Here is a 14,459-nt window from a genome sequence, read left to right as displayed (position 1 = left end):
CTCCAAATATCATATAAGCTATATTTTCCCAACGTTTCCCTAAAAGATTTCGCTAATGAAAGCTGATTACTATTAATACTGGATTTATCACAAGATTTCCTGTCTAATCCAACATCAATCACACAGTTAAAGTCTCCCATACAAAGAAATGATCCCTGAATATATTTTTGAATCTTCTGAAGAGTACCATTAAGAAAATTAATTTGTTTTGAATTAGGAGCATATATATTAAGGATTGAATATAATCTATCGTCCAGTTTGCAGACAATAAAAACATACCTAGCATTTTCATCTCCCCGTTTATAAATTATCTCATATTTAATATTATTAGAGATTAGAATTGCAACTCCACGCTTCTTTTTGTGTGGTAAAGAAGAATGTTCTATGACTGTATACTTTTTATTATTTAATCTATTAATATCCTCGAATACAAGGTGAGTTTCTTGAATGGAACATAGATCAATATGTTGTTTATTCAAATAATCGAATAACAAATATCTTTTCTGGGGAGAGTTCAGGCCCTGTACGTTCAGTGTGGAAATTCTAATCAAATCCTTCATTAGTCATATAGTAAGGTGTATAATAAAGAAAATGAGAGCTCTTACAAATACTTAATTCCCATTCATTCTCACTCATACATACAACGCTAAATATGGAGTTCATAATACCATAGAAAAACCAGAGAACACTAATCCGAATCCCTGAGATCATGGTACAACCATAAACAATAGAAGGAACGGTCCAAAACGACGACAAAAAAAAAAAAAATTCCATAAACATCAGCATATATCGTGAGTGCTAAAACAATATACCCAGATTATTAAAATTGAATAATAATAAGTATGATTTTCCCTATTAAATAATAACATTTTTCAATATGTGTGTAATATATAACAAACAAGTGTTAGGACAGTACAAATATAGTAATTCAAAAGGCAGTAAATTATATACTATATATGCCTTAGATTAAGTGTGTGCACTCCACAATTTATGTAAAGTAATTAACTCTTCAAAAACTAACAATATATATCAAGTGTGATACTTCCCCTTATTGAACTTATTACAATTATATTCCATTTAAAAATTCTGTGATAGTTGCAATTATTACTCTGGTGATAATAGTAAAATCTATTATCCTATTAAACATAGTGTTGATTTCAACATTTTAAACTAATATTTAAGTAATAACCAAAATAGAATAGAATACCACGTGTAACCTTCAGTGTCAGTCAATATGCAGATGTCACTAAACAGTTATATAGGGTGCCTATGAATCACCATTAAAGCATATTTTAAACAAAATTCCTTCGTTTCGTAGGAACTAATAAATCTTATGTAAATTTATGTAGATATTGTCCACACTTTCTTAAAAAATTAAATAAATAATCAAATAATGTGAAAAAAAAAAAATAAAAAAAAAAATATGTATATATATAATGTCCGGCTACCATAACTTCTTTGTCCCTTTCTTAAGACATTGTCACTTTTCAGTTTTCTCGTTACTTAATTTTTCTTTCCTATTGAGAGGGATTATCATTTAGCCATTGTTTTGCTTCTTCCACCGATGACAAAATAACCGATCGGGTTCCAGTCTTTATTATTAATTTTACTGGGAAACCCCAGATATAATTTATATTTCTGTCGCGAAGGGATTTTGTAATATCTCTAAAGCCTCTTCTCTTTTGTCTGGTATCTAATGATAAGTCTTGGAAGAAATGTGTTTTTTTTTTTTTTTTTTGTGGAAGGTTAAGATAAAAAGAGAAGTATATTTTGTTAATGTAAAATAATAAAAATAAATAATAACACAATAATATACACTTTATATTCATGGGATGGTACGTGCTATTAAGAATAAAAAGAAAGAAAAAAGAAAGGAAATAGAAATTGAAAACAATGTAGTAAATTGGAATGCCTTATAGACACGCTATATGGTAAGGAGAAACATATTAGGTTCATTTAAAAATAGAAACACAATAATACACAAATTATATAGGCATATACCTATGGGTTTGCACAGGTTAATAAAAGGAGGAAAAAAAGGGAAAAAAAGAAAAAATAAGGCGGTAAATTGGAATGCCTTATAGACACGTTATATGGTAAGGAGAAACATATTAGGTTAATTTAAAATAGAAACACAATAATACACAAACCATATAGGCACATACCTATGGGATTGCACAGGTTAAAAGGAAAAGAGGAAAGAAAGAGGAAGAAAGAAAAGGAAAATAAATTTTTGGTGGGTTCTAAAGGAAAAAGAAACTGAAAATAAGGTAGTAAATTGGAATGCCTTATAGTCACGTTATAAGTAGAAATTAATATAGAGCACATAAACTAACTGGAAAGTAGATAAGATAATAAGTTTTTTTTTTTTTTTTTTTTATTTGAGTACAAAATGAATAATGAATATATAAATCATCTCGGTAACTAAGCTTCTAGAACTTCACGGTAATTAAAGAATAAGAAGGAAATGGGATTGCTTTACAATAGGAGATTAAGGGACACTCCTCTATAGGAATAGCTTGATAGTGTGAGATACAAGGTTAAAATCATCTCTATTAATACCCAGGGCCTGAACTCTCCTAATAAGCGTTCATTATTATTTGATTATGTTAAAAAAGAAAGAGCTCAGATTATTTTCTTACAAGAGACCCACTGGAAAAGATCAGACTGCAAGAGATTTATCCCTAAGAAGTTTAGCCATGTTTTTCTCTCCTCGCTGGAGATAAATAGGAAAAGAGGTATGGCAATCCTTATTAGTGAAGATCTTGATATAAAAATAATCTATCATGAGGCAGATGAAGAGGCTAGAGTATTAATACTGATAGCGGAGATTCAAGGAGAAATATATACTTTGGTAAATGTTTATGCACCTAATGGCTCTTCTAATTCCTTTTTTAAAAATCTTTTTTGGAAAATAGATAAAATAAAACAGGGTAAATTACTCCTAGCTGGGGATTTCAATCGTATAATAGACCCGATACTGGATAAAAAATCTGCTAGAGGTAAGATTTTGGATAGAAATATAAAATCACAGGCGATTCAATTTAAGAAAATCCTTAGAGGTTACGAGCTCTCGGATCTTTGGCGGCTATATCACCCTGAGGAGATGGATTTTACTTGTTTTTCAAAGACCTTTCTCTCCTATTCTACAATTGATTTGTTCTTAGGAGATAATGAGATGATTAGGAAAGTAAAAAAGGTACTCATACAAGAAATAACCTGGTCAGACCATAATGTGATAGTACTTGATATATTACCTCAAACATGTAAAAAGAGAGTAAATTGGCGCCTAAACGAAAACATACTGCTTAAAAAAGAGAATAGAGAGTATATAGCTGAAATTACAGAGAAATACTTTTTAGAAAATGAAAGGGATGAAGTTACTTTTCCTATTATTTGGTGCGCCTATAAGTGTGTAATTAGAGGTCATTTAATTAAATTAGGTACTATATTAAAGAAAACTAAAGGGGAATTGTTAGCAGACCTCTATCTGAAGTATTATAGACTCTCACAAGAAAATAAGTTTTTACCATCCGAATCTAAAACTAAACAACTGAGTAAGATTCAGAATAATATAAATGAACTTCTTATTGAAGAAAAGAACAAAAATTTATATTATTTAAGAACGAAATGGTATTATAAAAGTAATAGAGCTCATACGTTGCTGACAAACAAGTTAAAAGGTAAAAAACAATCTAAAAGAATAAATAGGATAAGACAAAATGGGGAGTTATGTACCTCCCCCGGGTTAGCCCCCCCATATTAAATTTTTTTACAAAAGATCATGGCATTTGTTAGATCTTTGTTAGATCAGGTTTGATCAACTGTTTTTTTCGTTAGATCAACTCTAAAATAGGCAATATTAACAATCTTTTTCAGGGGGGGCTAACCCGTAGCCAGCCCCCCCTCAACAAAAATTTCAACAAAATGTTACTGATTATGATAGCTCTACGTTAGATCAGGTTTGATCAGACAAAATTTTTGTTAGATCTAGTCTAATTACTGAGATATTGCATATTTAATGAGGGGGGGCTGGCCCCCCCTCAACTGAAATTTGGATTTTTTTTAATGGATCTTGGTAGATATTCGTTAGATCAGGTTAGATCAACAGTTTTTTTCGTTAGATCTACCACGCAGGAGGCGGAATTCACAATCCTATTTTGTGTGCGGGGGATGGGTACACATACAGTCTGGCCCCCCCTCAACTGAAATTTGGATTTTTTTTAATGGATCTTGGTAGATATTCGTTAGATCAGGTTAGATCAACAGTTTTTTTCGTTAGATCTATCACACAGGAGGCGGTATTCACAATCCTATTTTGTGTGCGGGTAAAGGGTATACATAGGGGCTGGCCCCCCCCTCAACTGAAATTTGGATTTTTTTTAATGGATCTTGGTAGATATTCGTTAGATCAGGTTAGATCAACTGTTTTTTTCGTTAGATCTACCACGCAGGAGGCGGGAATTCACAATCCTATTTTGTGTGCGGGGGATGGGTACACATACGGTCTGGCCCCCCCTCAACTGAAATTTGGATTTTTTTAAATGGATCTTGGTAGATATTCATTAGATCAGGTTAGATCAACTGTTTTTTTCGTTAGATCTACCACGCAGGAGGCGGTATTCACAATCCTATTTTATGTGCGGGTGATGGGTATACATAGGGGCTGGCCCCCCCTCAACTAAAATTTGGATTTTTTTTAATGGATCTTGGTAGATATTCGTTAGATCAGGTTAGATCAACAGCTTTTTTCGTTAGATCTACCACGCAGGAGGCGGTATTCACAATCCTATTTTGTGTGCGGGGGATGGGTACACATACTGTGAATGCAGAGAATAAAAAAATATTGAAAGTTATCTATACATTGTGTTAGGCAAACTGCAAGAAAATGCCTAAATTCGGAGAAAAATGTGTTTTAAATGTGTCTGCGGAGTCTGTTATTTATGACATTACCTCATACCTCCCAACATCTCGGCAAATTGGGACGCTGGCGCGCATGTGCATTGCTGCCATCACTCTTCCTAAACTGTGAAGATCAGAGTGTCAGCGTTACCGCGCATGCGCGCTAGTGCTGTCACTGAAGCTGGCAGTGTTACTGCGCATGCGTACAATGCTGAGCATGTCCAGTAGTCGTTTTCTGGTGACCCAGGCACCAGAGAACACGATCAGGACCCGCAGGATTCTGAATCCCGAATTCCATGGAACAGAGGTAGAGCTCAGCGGGACAGAGCCTCCAAATCGTGACTGTACTGCATTAATCGAGACAGTTGAGAGGTATGCACCTGTGGCTTGATGTGCAAATGAACAGGCATGGATATGTAAAATCAAAAGAAGATTGTGAGTAGATAGATCTAACGAAAAAACAGTTGATCTAACCGGATCTAACGAATATCTACCAAAATCCATTAAAAAAAATTCCAAATTTCAGTTGAGGGGGGGCCAGACCGTATGTGTACCCATTACCCGCACACAAAATAGGATTGTGAATACCGCCTCCTGCGTGGTAGATCTAACGAAAAAAACTGTTGATCTAACCTGATCTAACGAATATCTACCAAGATCCATAAAAAAAAATCCAAATTTCAGTTGAGGGGGGGCCAGACCGTATGTGTACCCATCCCCCGCACACCAAATAGGATTGTGAATACCGCCTCCTGCGTGGTAGATCTAACGAAAAAAACTGTAGATCTAACCTGATCTAACGGATATCTACCAAGATCCATTAAAAAAAATCCAAATTTCAGTTGAGGGGGGGCCAGACTGTATGTGTACCCATCCCCCGCACACAAAATAGGATTGTGAATACCGCCTCCTGCGTGGTAGATCTAACGAAAAAAGCTGTTGATCTAACCTGATCTAACGAATATCTACCAAGATCCATTAAAAAAAATCCAAATTTCAGTTGAGGGGGGGCCAGACCGTATGTATACCCATCCCCCGCACACAAAATAGGATTGTGAATACCGCCTCCTGCGTGGTAGATCTAACGAAAAAAACAGTTGATCTAACCTGATCTAACGAATATCTACCAAGATCCATTAAAAAAAATCCAAATTTCAGTTGAGGGGGGGCCAGACCGTATGTGTACCCATCCCCCGCACACAAAATAGGATTGTGAATTCCCGCCTCCTGCGTGGTAGATCTAACGGAAAAAACAGTTGATCTAACCTGATCTAACGAATATCTACCAAGATCCATTAAAAAAAATCCAAATTTCAGTTGAGGGGGGGCCAGACCGTATGTGTACCCATCCCCCGCACACCAAATAGGATTGTGAATACCGCCTCCTGCGTGGTAGATCTAACGAAAAAAACTGTAGATCTAACCTGATCTAACAGATATCTACCAAGATCCATAAAAAAAAATCCAAATTTCAGTTGAGGGGGGGCCAGACCGTATGTGTACCCATCCCCCGCACACAAAATAGGATTGTGAATACCGCCTCCTGCATGGTAGATCTAACGAAAAAAACAGTTGATCTAACCTGATCTAACGAATATCTACCAAGATCCATTAAAAAAAATCCAAATTTCAGTTGAGGGGGGGCCAGCCCCTATGTATACCCTTTACCCGCACACAAAATAGGATTGTGAATACCGCCTCCTGTGTGATAGATCTAACGAAAAAAACTGTTGATCTAACCTGATCTAACGAATATCTACCAAGATCCATTAAAAAAAATCCAAATTTCAGTTGAGGGGGGGCCAGACTGTATGTGTACCCATCCCCCGCACACAAAATAGGATTGTGAATTCCGCCTCCTGCGTGGTAGATCTAACGAAAAAAACAGTTGATCTAACCTGATCTAACGAATATCTACCAAGATCCATTAAAAAAAATCCAAATTTCAGTTGAGGGGGGGGCCAGCCCCTATGTATACCCATCACCCGCACACAAAATAGGATTGTGAATACCGCCTCCTGCGTGGTAGATCTAACGAAAAAAACAGTTGATCTAACCTGATCTAACGAATATCTACCAAGATCCATTAAAAAAAATCCAAATTTCAGTTGAGGGGGGGCCAGACCGTATGTATACCCATCCCCCGCACACAAAATAGGATTGTGAATACCGCCTCCTGCGTGGTAGATCTAACGAAAAAAACAGTTGATCTAACCTGATCTAACGAATATCTACCAAGATCCATTAAAAAAAATCCAAATTTCAGTTGAGGGGGGGCCAGACCGTATGTGTACCCATCCCCCGCACACAAAATAGGATTGTGAATTCCCGCCTCCTGCGTGGTAGATCTAACGGAAAAAACAGTTGATCTAACCTGATCTAACGAATATCTACCAAGATCCATTAAAAAAAATCCAAATTTCAGTTGAGGGGGGGCCAGACCGTATGTGTACCCATCCCCCGCACACCAAATAGGATTGTGAATACCGCCTCCTGCGTGGTAGATCTAACGAAAAAAACTGTAGATCTAACCTGATCTAACGGATATCTACCAAGATCCATAAAAAAAAATCCAAATTTCAGTTGAGGGGGGGCCAGACCGTATGTGTACCCATCCCCCGCACACAAAATAGGATTGTGAATACCGCCTCCTGCATGGTAGATCTAACGAAAAAAACAGTTGATCTAACCTGATCTAACGAATATCTACCAAGATCCATTAAAAAAAATCCAAATTTCAGTTGAGGGGGGGCCAGCCCCTATGTATACCCTTTACCCGCACACAAAATAGGATTGTGAATACCGCCTCCTGTGTGATAGATCTAACGAAAAAAACTGTTGATCTAACCTGATCTAACGAATATCTACCAAGATCCATTAAAAAAAATCCAAATTTCAGTTGAGGGGGGGCCAGACTGTATGTGTACCCATCCCCCGCACACAAAATAGGATTGTGAATTCCGCCTCCTGCGTGGTAGATCTAACGAAAAAAACAGTTGATCTAACCTGATCTAACGAATATCTACCAAGATCCATTAAAAAAAATCCAAATTTCAGTTGAGGGGGGGCCAGCCCCCCCTCATTAAATATGCAATATCTCAGTAATTAGACTAGATCTAACAAAAATTTTGTCTGATCAAACCTGATCTAACGTAGAGCTATCATAATCAGTAACATTTTGTTGAAATTTTTGTTGAGGGGGGGCTGGCTACGGGTTAGCCCCCCCTGAAAAAGATTGTTAATATTGCCTATTTTAGAGTTGATCTAACGAAAAAAACAGTTGATCAAACCTGATCTAACAAAGATCTAACAAATGCCATGATCTTTTGTAAAAAAATTTAATATGGGGGGGCTAACCCGGGGGAGGTAGTTATGTCTCACCCCCGAGAAGATAGGGGCTGCCTTTAATAAATATTACAAGCCACACGGTATATTACAGCACGTAGAGGGTTGGTCCTCAGCCCTGTGTGTTGTAGCAACCCTGCCGTCTTTAAGGGACTGCCCGGATACGAGTTGGAGACTCGGGTGGCTTTAGCAGCGCAATATCTGAATGCCTTGGGAAGGTGAGTAAGGGGCATAAGCGGGCACGGTACTGTTCCTATAAAACCAATGGCTGCCGGTGGGAAGTATAGCTCACCCCCCCCCCTTGGGCCGGCCTGGTTAGTTGCCCAGCTCTGCGGTGCTGAATATTACCCCCTGATAAATGAGAGCGGATGGGTAGTTGGCTTGTGCAGTAATTGCATTACAGCGATCTATCACGGCAAAGTGGTGCCGTAAATTCCTCTCGGCGAGATTAATCCCAGATCTGTTCGCTGACATGTGCTTCGCTGGAGTGGCCGTTCGCTGACGGCTTTGGTGGAATCGGGAAAAAAAATGGATGCAGGGGCAACGAAACGGCTCCCGAACACAGCCAAAATCCGCCGTTCCTGCCGGTTACCGTGAGGTTTCCCAAATGGAGCGGCTTCCAGATCCAGCACCTGGCAGGGAAAAAAGGCTTTCCAATTTGTTTTGGGTCCTAAAGTTACGCTGATTTACGTTGCCATATGCAAATGAACCGCAAATAATTTGCATGTGGCGGCAAGGTGACTGGAGGCGAGCGTTTCCGAGCCCGGACAGCCGGCTAGCGATGCGTGGGATGTCTGCGGGGTCCGGTAGCCAAAGACTTTCGGATTTTGAGGGCGTTGATTGCTCGTTTCTTGCTGTACGAGGGGACTGGTGGTTTTTATCGCCTCTCGAGTGAGGAATAATGGAGGTTAAATTGGACTCCTGCCACAAGAGCAGAAACCCTGCAGATGAGAAACGTGTCGGGAAAGACATTTTAGGATTTTTTTTTCCCTTTTAGTAGTAAAAATCCACAAACAGCACGGTCAGATAATATGAATTTGGGTAAACCAGAGAGGGAACGTCCTTTACCAGCAATAACTTTCTTCTCTTCTCTCTCTTGTACCCCCAGATCGTCTGCTTCATATACTTCACCCGGATCATCGCCATTTTTATTATGGTTGCAGTCCCCTTCAAATGGAAGTGGATGTACCAGGTATGTTTCCAGCGCCCGGCGCGCCCCCCACCCCAGCGGTCGCCGCCACGGTAATTTATAGGCGTACCAAACTTGGTGAAAATAGACCTTACTTTAGGCTTTTCTTTCTTTGGTAGAAGTGAATGCATGTGATGTTTTAACCCTTTGCATGCATTTACTAGTAGAGCGTTGGACCGCATTCTACCCCGAAATGTTCCATCTTCCGGGTTTTTTGTTACTGATCTAGATCTGTCCCAGCGATTGCGCTAACGGGCGCGTTTTCTTTTGTAATACCGCAGCTCCTGGATGAAGTGGCCACCTTCATACTCATTGTGTTAACCGGGTATAAATTCCGCCCGGCGTCCGACAACCCGTACCTTCAGCTTCCCCAGGAAGACGACGCCGATGACCTGGAAATGGAGGCAGTGTAAGTAGCCCACACGCTGTGTATGCATGGGTTGAGTTTATTCAGTATATGGTCCCGTCCAATTGAGCGGTGTGGTAGTAATCCTTCGTGTTATTGGTAGAAAATGAGGTTCCTTGGTCATCATCAAGACCCCAAAGGCCTATATCCCTAACCTCACGCTCGTTCTAGCCTGCAGCCGCGGGCTATACCCTGTTCTTTCTTTATAGGAACCAGCTGATACATTATTTCAGGTAGTCACGATGTTCTTTCCATCAGGCCCCTTCCCTTATTTAACGTTGAGCCTCCAGCTCCTTCGCAGGTGACTTCTGCTGTCCTCCAAGCGGTGTCTGTTTTGTGTCCAACGGGTCAGATGTCCTAGTTTAGTAAGACCAGCGTTTCTCCAAACATCAAAGCATCGCTCGAGGCCTGGCTTTCTGCACTTCTTTCCGTCTACTAGCTGCCCCATCATTGGCTGAAAGCAAAACTTGTGTATATATACAATGGCTTCATCCCAAAACTCCTCGGTAATGCTATGTATTTGCCCTCCATTTGTGTTCCGACTTCTCCCGTTCCGTGCCAAAGTGTTCTCTGACATCCATCTTGATCACCGCCGGCGATGTTCAAATGTCACAGATCCCTGCGATGAGCTGAACCGCGCAGCAAACCCTTTTATGTCTTGAGAAACGTATTTAGCGGGGCGCAGAATATTACCAGAGAATTCATATTTTTTTATTTTTTTTTTACCTTTTTGATTTAAAATTCAATCACCCCCCCCCTATCTTTTATATTCCAAAGAAACCGTTCTAGAAAGGAAAGGTTCGAATTTAAATAATAATGGTAAAATAACATCGGCTGGCCACCAATATTATCAGCAGCAATATTAAAAACACTAAATTTTGTCATTTGAAAGAATCATAAATTCACATGTTAAAAAAATAAATAAATAAAAATAAATAAATATATATATATAATATACTTTTTTTATAGCGTTAATAGAACCCCATAAGTCTCCATCAAGGTCCAGTAAGATCAATATGAAATACAAAGCTTTTGGCACAGTTATTATTGGCTTTTGGTAGACAAGGCTACATTTTCCCGGCCCTGGCTGAACGTTGGCGTTTGGGGAATTTTAAGCAAACATTCAGCATCTTCAGCTTTAAAACGCTGGAATCTCTCTCTTCCAGCTTAATTTGCTGTCGAGGGTCTCCATAGCCAAAGGACGCCTGTCAAATAAAGTCATTTTTTTTGTAATTATCATTATTGTTGCTATTATTTTTCCCCCAGTATAGATAATATTTTGCGTTTAATTAGTAGCAGCCGCCTTTTGCTGACCGGCTGTAATAATCTTTGTAATTGGTGACCGGTCTTGGGCTAAAGTCTGCGTTGTTGTTGTTGTTTTTTTTTTGTTTTTTTGTTATTTATATATTTTTTTTCATTTTCTTTTAACGTCTTGATCTCGCCGCAGTGTGACAACCACAGGAGTGACAGAGGGTGTGAAGAAAGTGAAAAAAGTCGTCAATGGATCTTCGGAGCCGCAGGATTCGGGACCTGCTGGCTTTTAATTTAATTTCTGTACTCCATTGGAGGGGAAAACCGTCGGTACCGCACTCCCCGCTAAACCAAATACTCACAAAAAAAAACATTTCCCCCGCAGAAAACAAATGTATGCAAGTTCTGGTCTCTGATGCACCTCTATGTTTTTTTTGGGGGGGGGGGATTTTTTTTATATATATAGATTTTTTTTGTTTGTTTGTTTTTTTTGGGGTGCCATCAGAGATGCATTTTTGGTTTTCCTGTTTTTTTTCAGCTTTTTTTTTATAGGACAAGCCTCAGAATCCTACTCGGTGAATTAGGTTCCAGCTTCGCGCGGTCTGTTCGTCCAGCTGCATCTTTTGTTTTCCACGACGCGGTTGCAGTCCCTGCGCGATAGGGCATGCGAAATCCCCCCCCCCAAAATATCTGCGGGGGTCCTGGTTGTAGCATAATACCTTGAAATTGGGGTTTGTACCTCAAATTAGAAGCAAGTGAACGGCTTAAGTTATTATATACGAGTGTACAGCGACTGCAGTTTTTTTTTGTTTCGTTCTCTTCTATTTCTAGGTCATTGGCGTTTTTTGTTTTGGTTTTTCTCCACTTTTCATCGCTATGAAAAAAAAATTCACCCATATGTAAATATTCTTTCATTTTCTAGGGGAAAAGAGAGACTGCATACATGTTAAAGGTTTAAAAAAAATAGGGTGATGACGTGACGACGCTACGTTGCGTTTAGGGAGGAGCCGCGAGGTCCAGATGCCGAGATCTCTATAGCTGGCTGATCCGCCCGGAGCCTACAGCTGACACGACGCCGCTAAAGACGTCGACAGAGACGCCGCCAGAGACGCCGCCAGGGACGCCGCCAGGGACGCCGCTAAAGACGCCATTATAGACGCCATTATAGCAGCCGCTGCTGATATACCGCACTACCGCGCTGCATTGAGGTACCGGCAGCCGCGGAAATCATCGAAGCGGTCTGCCGGTATAGCAACCATCTAAAGCGGTGTGTAGTCGCGGTAGGTGCGGTTGCGGTTGGTGTGGCTGCAAACTGGGAAGTGGGGTTGTTGCGGTTACGGCTGGCCGTGGATGGGCACAGAAGCTGTAACGGCTGTTTTTCTCATGGTGGATGTCGCTGCAGACGCTGGTGCTGCTCCCATAGATACTGGAGAATGTACTGCGGTTGCCATCACTGAAGGAGTCGCTTCTTTCCTGCTCCAGTGGAGTTGCTGTGAAGGGGAAATCTACAGAAATCTACAGATAAAGAGACGTACTCATAGAGAGATGTTTTTTTTTTAATTTTTTATTCCAAAATATAGTATAAGAGTAGAAATATAGATATCGAGAATATAGTATAAGAGTACGGATATCAAAAATATTATAATGTTACATATAAACTGATAAATCTAAAACTTATCGATACACTTCATGACTTATCTGTAGATCGATTCTAATATCATAACAATTACGACGGTTTAGTATGCCGGGATATTCAGCAATTTATCCCCTAGGCATACCACATTAAGAAAAAAAGACAACAAAAGAAGGAAGCAAAGAAGAAGGACATCAACATTCATACGACCACACACGCACCTAAATGTATGAGCTCCTAACTAATATTTATTATTAATTTGAACTACCATGGTTAATTGGAAATTTATCAGTCCAGGGCCTCCAAATTGTATTAAATTTTTGTGTTCTCTGATGTGCATGAAAATATCCATACTCCATCAAACATTGGTACTTTATTTGTTTACGCACATTCTCTATGTTTATTGTTGATGTTTGTAGCCATTTTCTTGCTATACTTATCTTCATGGCCAAAAGGCACTGAACTACTAAAGTTCTTTGGCTAAAAGAGATGTTAGCTAGATCCAAATGTAAAAGTGCTTTGTCCGGAGTCGGACTGATGGTTACTTTAACAAGGTCTGAAATTAAAGCGAACAAATCTCGCCATGATTGAGTGATTTTATTACAGTCCCACCACATATGTCTAAACGTGCCATGAACTAGATTACATCTCCAACACATGGGAGATGACGTTCGGTTAATTTTAGCAATTCTCACCGGAATTAAATACCAACGAAGCATTATTTTGTAATGGAGTTCTAACATATTTAAACAGTGAGTAACTCTGTTTATTTCCAGCAAGCTTTTTATCCATTGACTTTTCTCTATTTGAATATCTAAGTCTTGTTGCCAGGAAGTCAAGGCTTTAACATGTAATGGGGACTCAATTTCTTCCACAGTCATGTAACATCTCTTCAATCCTTTCAACAGTATTTCTCGGGAGAACAAATCTTTAATATGTATACTTAAGTTTCCTATATGTAGATGCTTAGATAAATAATGCTTAATCCTAAGTAAATTATAGATTTCGGTGTTATTAAGATTAAAATCCTCATAGATTTGATTAAAGCATTTCATATTATTTCCACTTAATATATCTTTAATTCTGTTATTTCTAAAGTTACCCCACTTCCGAAGATACATCTGAGAAATATTAGTTTGTAATATTTCTAGTGGAGCAGAGGGAATAATTTTATTTCGCAGGTCTATTTGTAATTTCAGAGAATACCAATATTCAAGCGAGCTTTTAAGAGTAATTGGAAGAGATTTAGATATTCTATGAAATTTATCTTGATGCATCCATAACAAGCATTCAAGGCTAGGTATTCCTATAATTTCTTGTTCTATACGATACCAAGCTTCATTATTACTATGAATATATTGGATCTTTAAAGTATGTAGGAGCTGACTAGCCTGTGTATATCTTTCCAGGGAGGGTACATTTAAGCCTCCCTTTTTTTTGTTAGCATATAAAATTTTCCTGGGAATTCGAGGTTTTTTGTTTGCCCAAATAAAATTTTCAATATTTTTTTGAAATAATTGTATCCAATATTTTGGAAGACTAATCGGTATCATTCTAAGCATATAGAGCCATTTAGGAATAATATAAGATCTAATAATATTTATTCTACCTAACCAGGACACAAATAAACCCTTCCAGGTTGCAGTTTGTTTTTGCAATTCGATTTTTAATTTGTTATAATTAATTTCAATAATATTAGATATCTCTAAAGGTATAATAATGCCCAAGTAATC

General features: G+C 38.7%; 1 protein-coding gene across 1 annotated transcript in view; it reads left to right on the top strand.

The window, feature by feature from the left end:
- LOC128502891 (protein GPR107-like) overlaps positions 1-11,560 on the top strand; it is a 65,670-nt gene extending 54,110 nt beyond the window's left edge. The window contains exons 4-6 of the mRNA XM_053472844.1: positions 9,356-9,439; positions 9,718-9,845; positions 11,290-11,560. Of these exons, the coding sequence (XP_053328819.1) occupies positions 9,356-9,439; positions 9,718-9,845; positions 11,290-11,386 (309 nt within the window). The 3' untranslated portion in view covers positions 11,387-11,560. The remainder of the gene's footprint in view (positions 1-9,355; positions 9,440-9,717; positions 9,846-11,289) is intronic.
- Positions 11,561-14,459: the final 2,899 nt, after the last annotated feature.

The sequence above is a fragment of the Spea bombifrons genome, chromosome 8 (assembly GCF_027358695.1).
Source record: "Spea bombifrons isolate aSpeBom1 chromosome 8, aSpeBom1.2.pri, whole genome shotgun sequence".
Classification (NCBI taxonomy): Eukaryota; Metazoa; Chordata; class Amphibia; order Anura; family Pelobatidae; genus Spea; species Spea bombifrons.
This window is presented reverse-complemented; position numbering and strand designations above follow the sequence as displayed.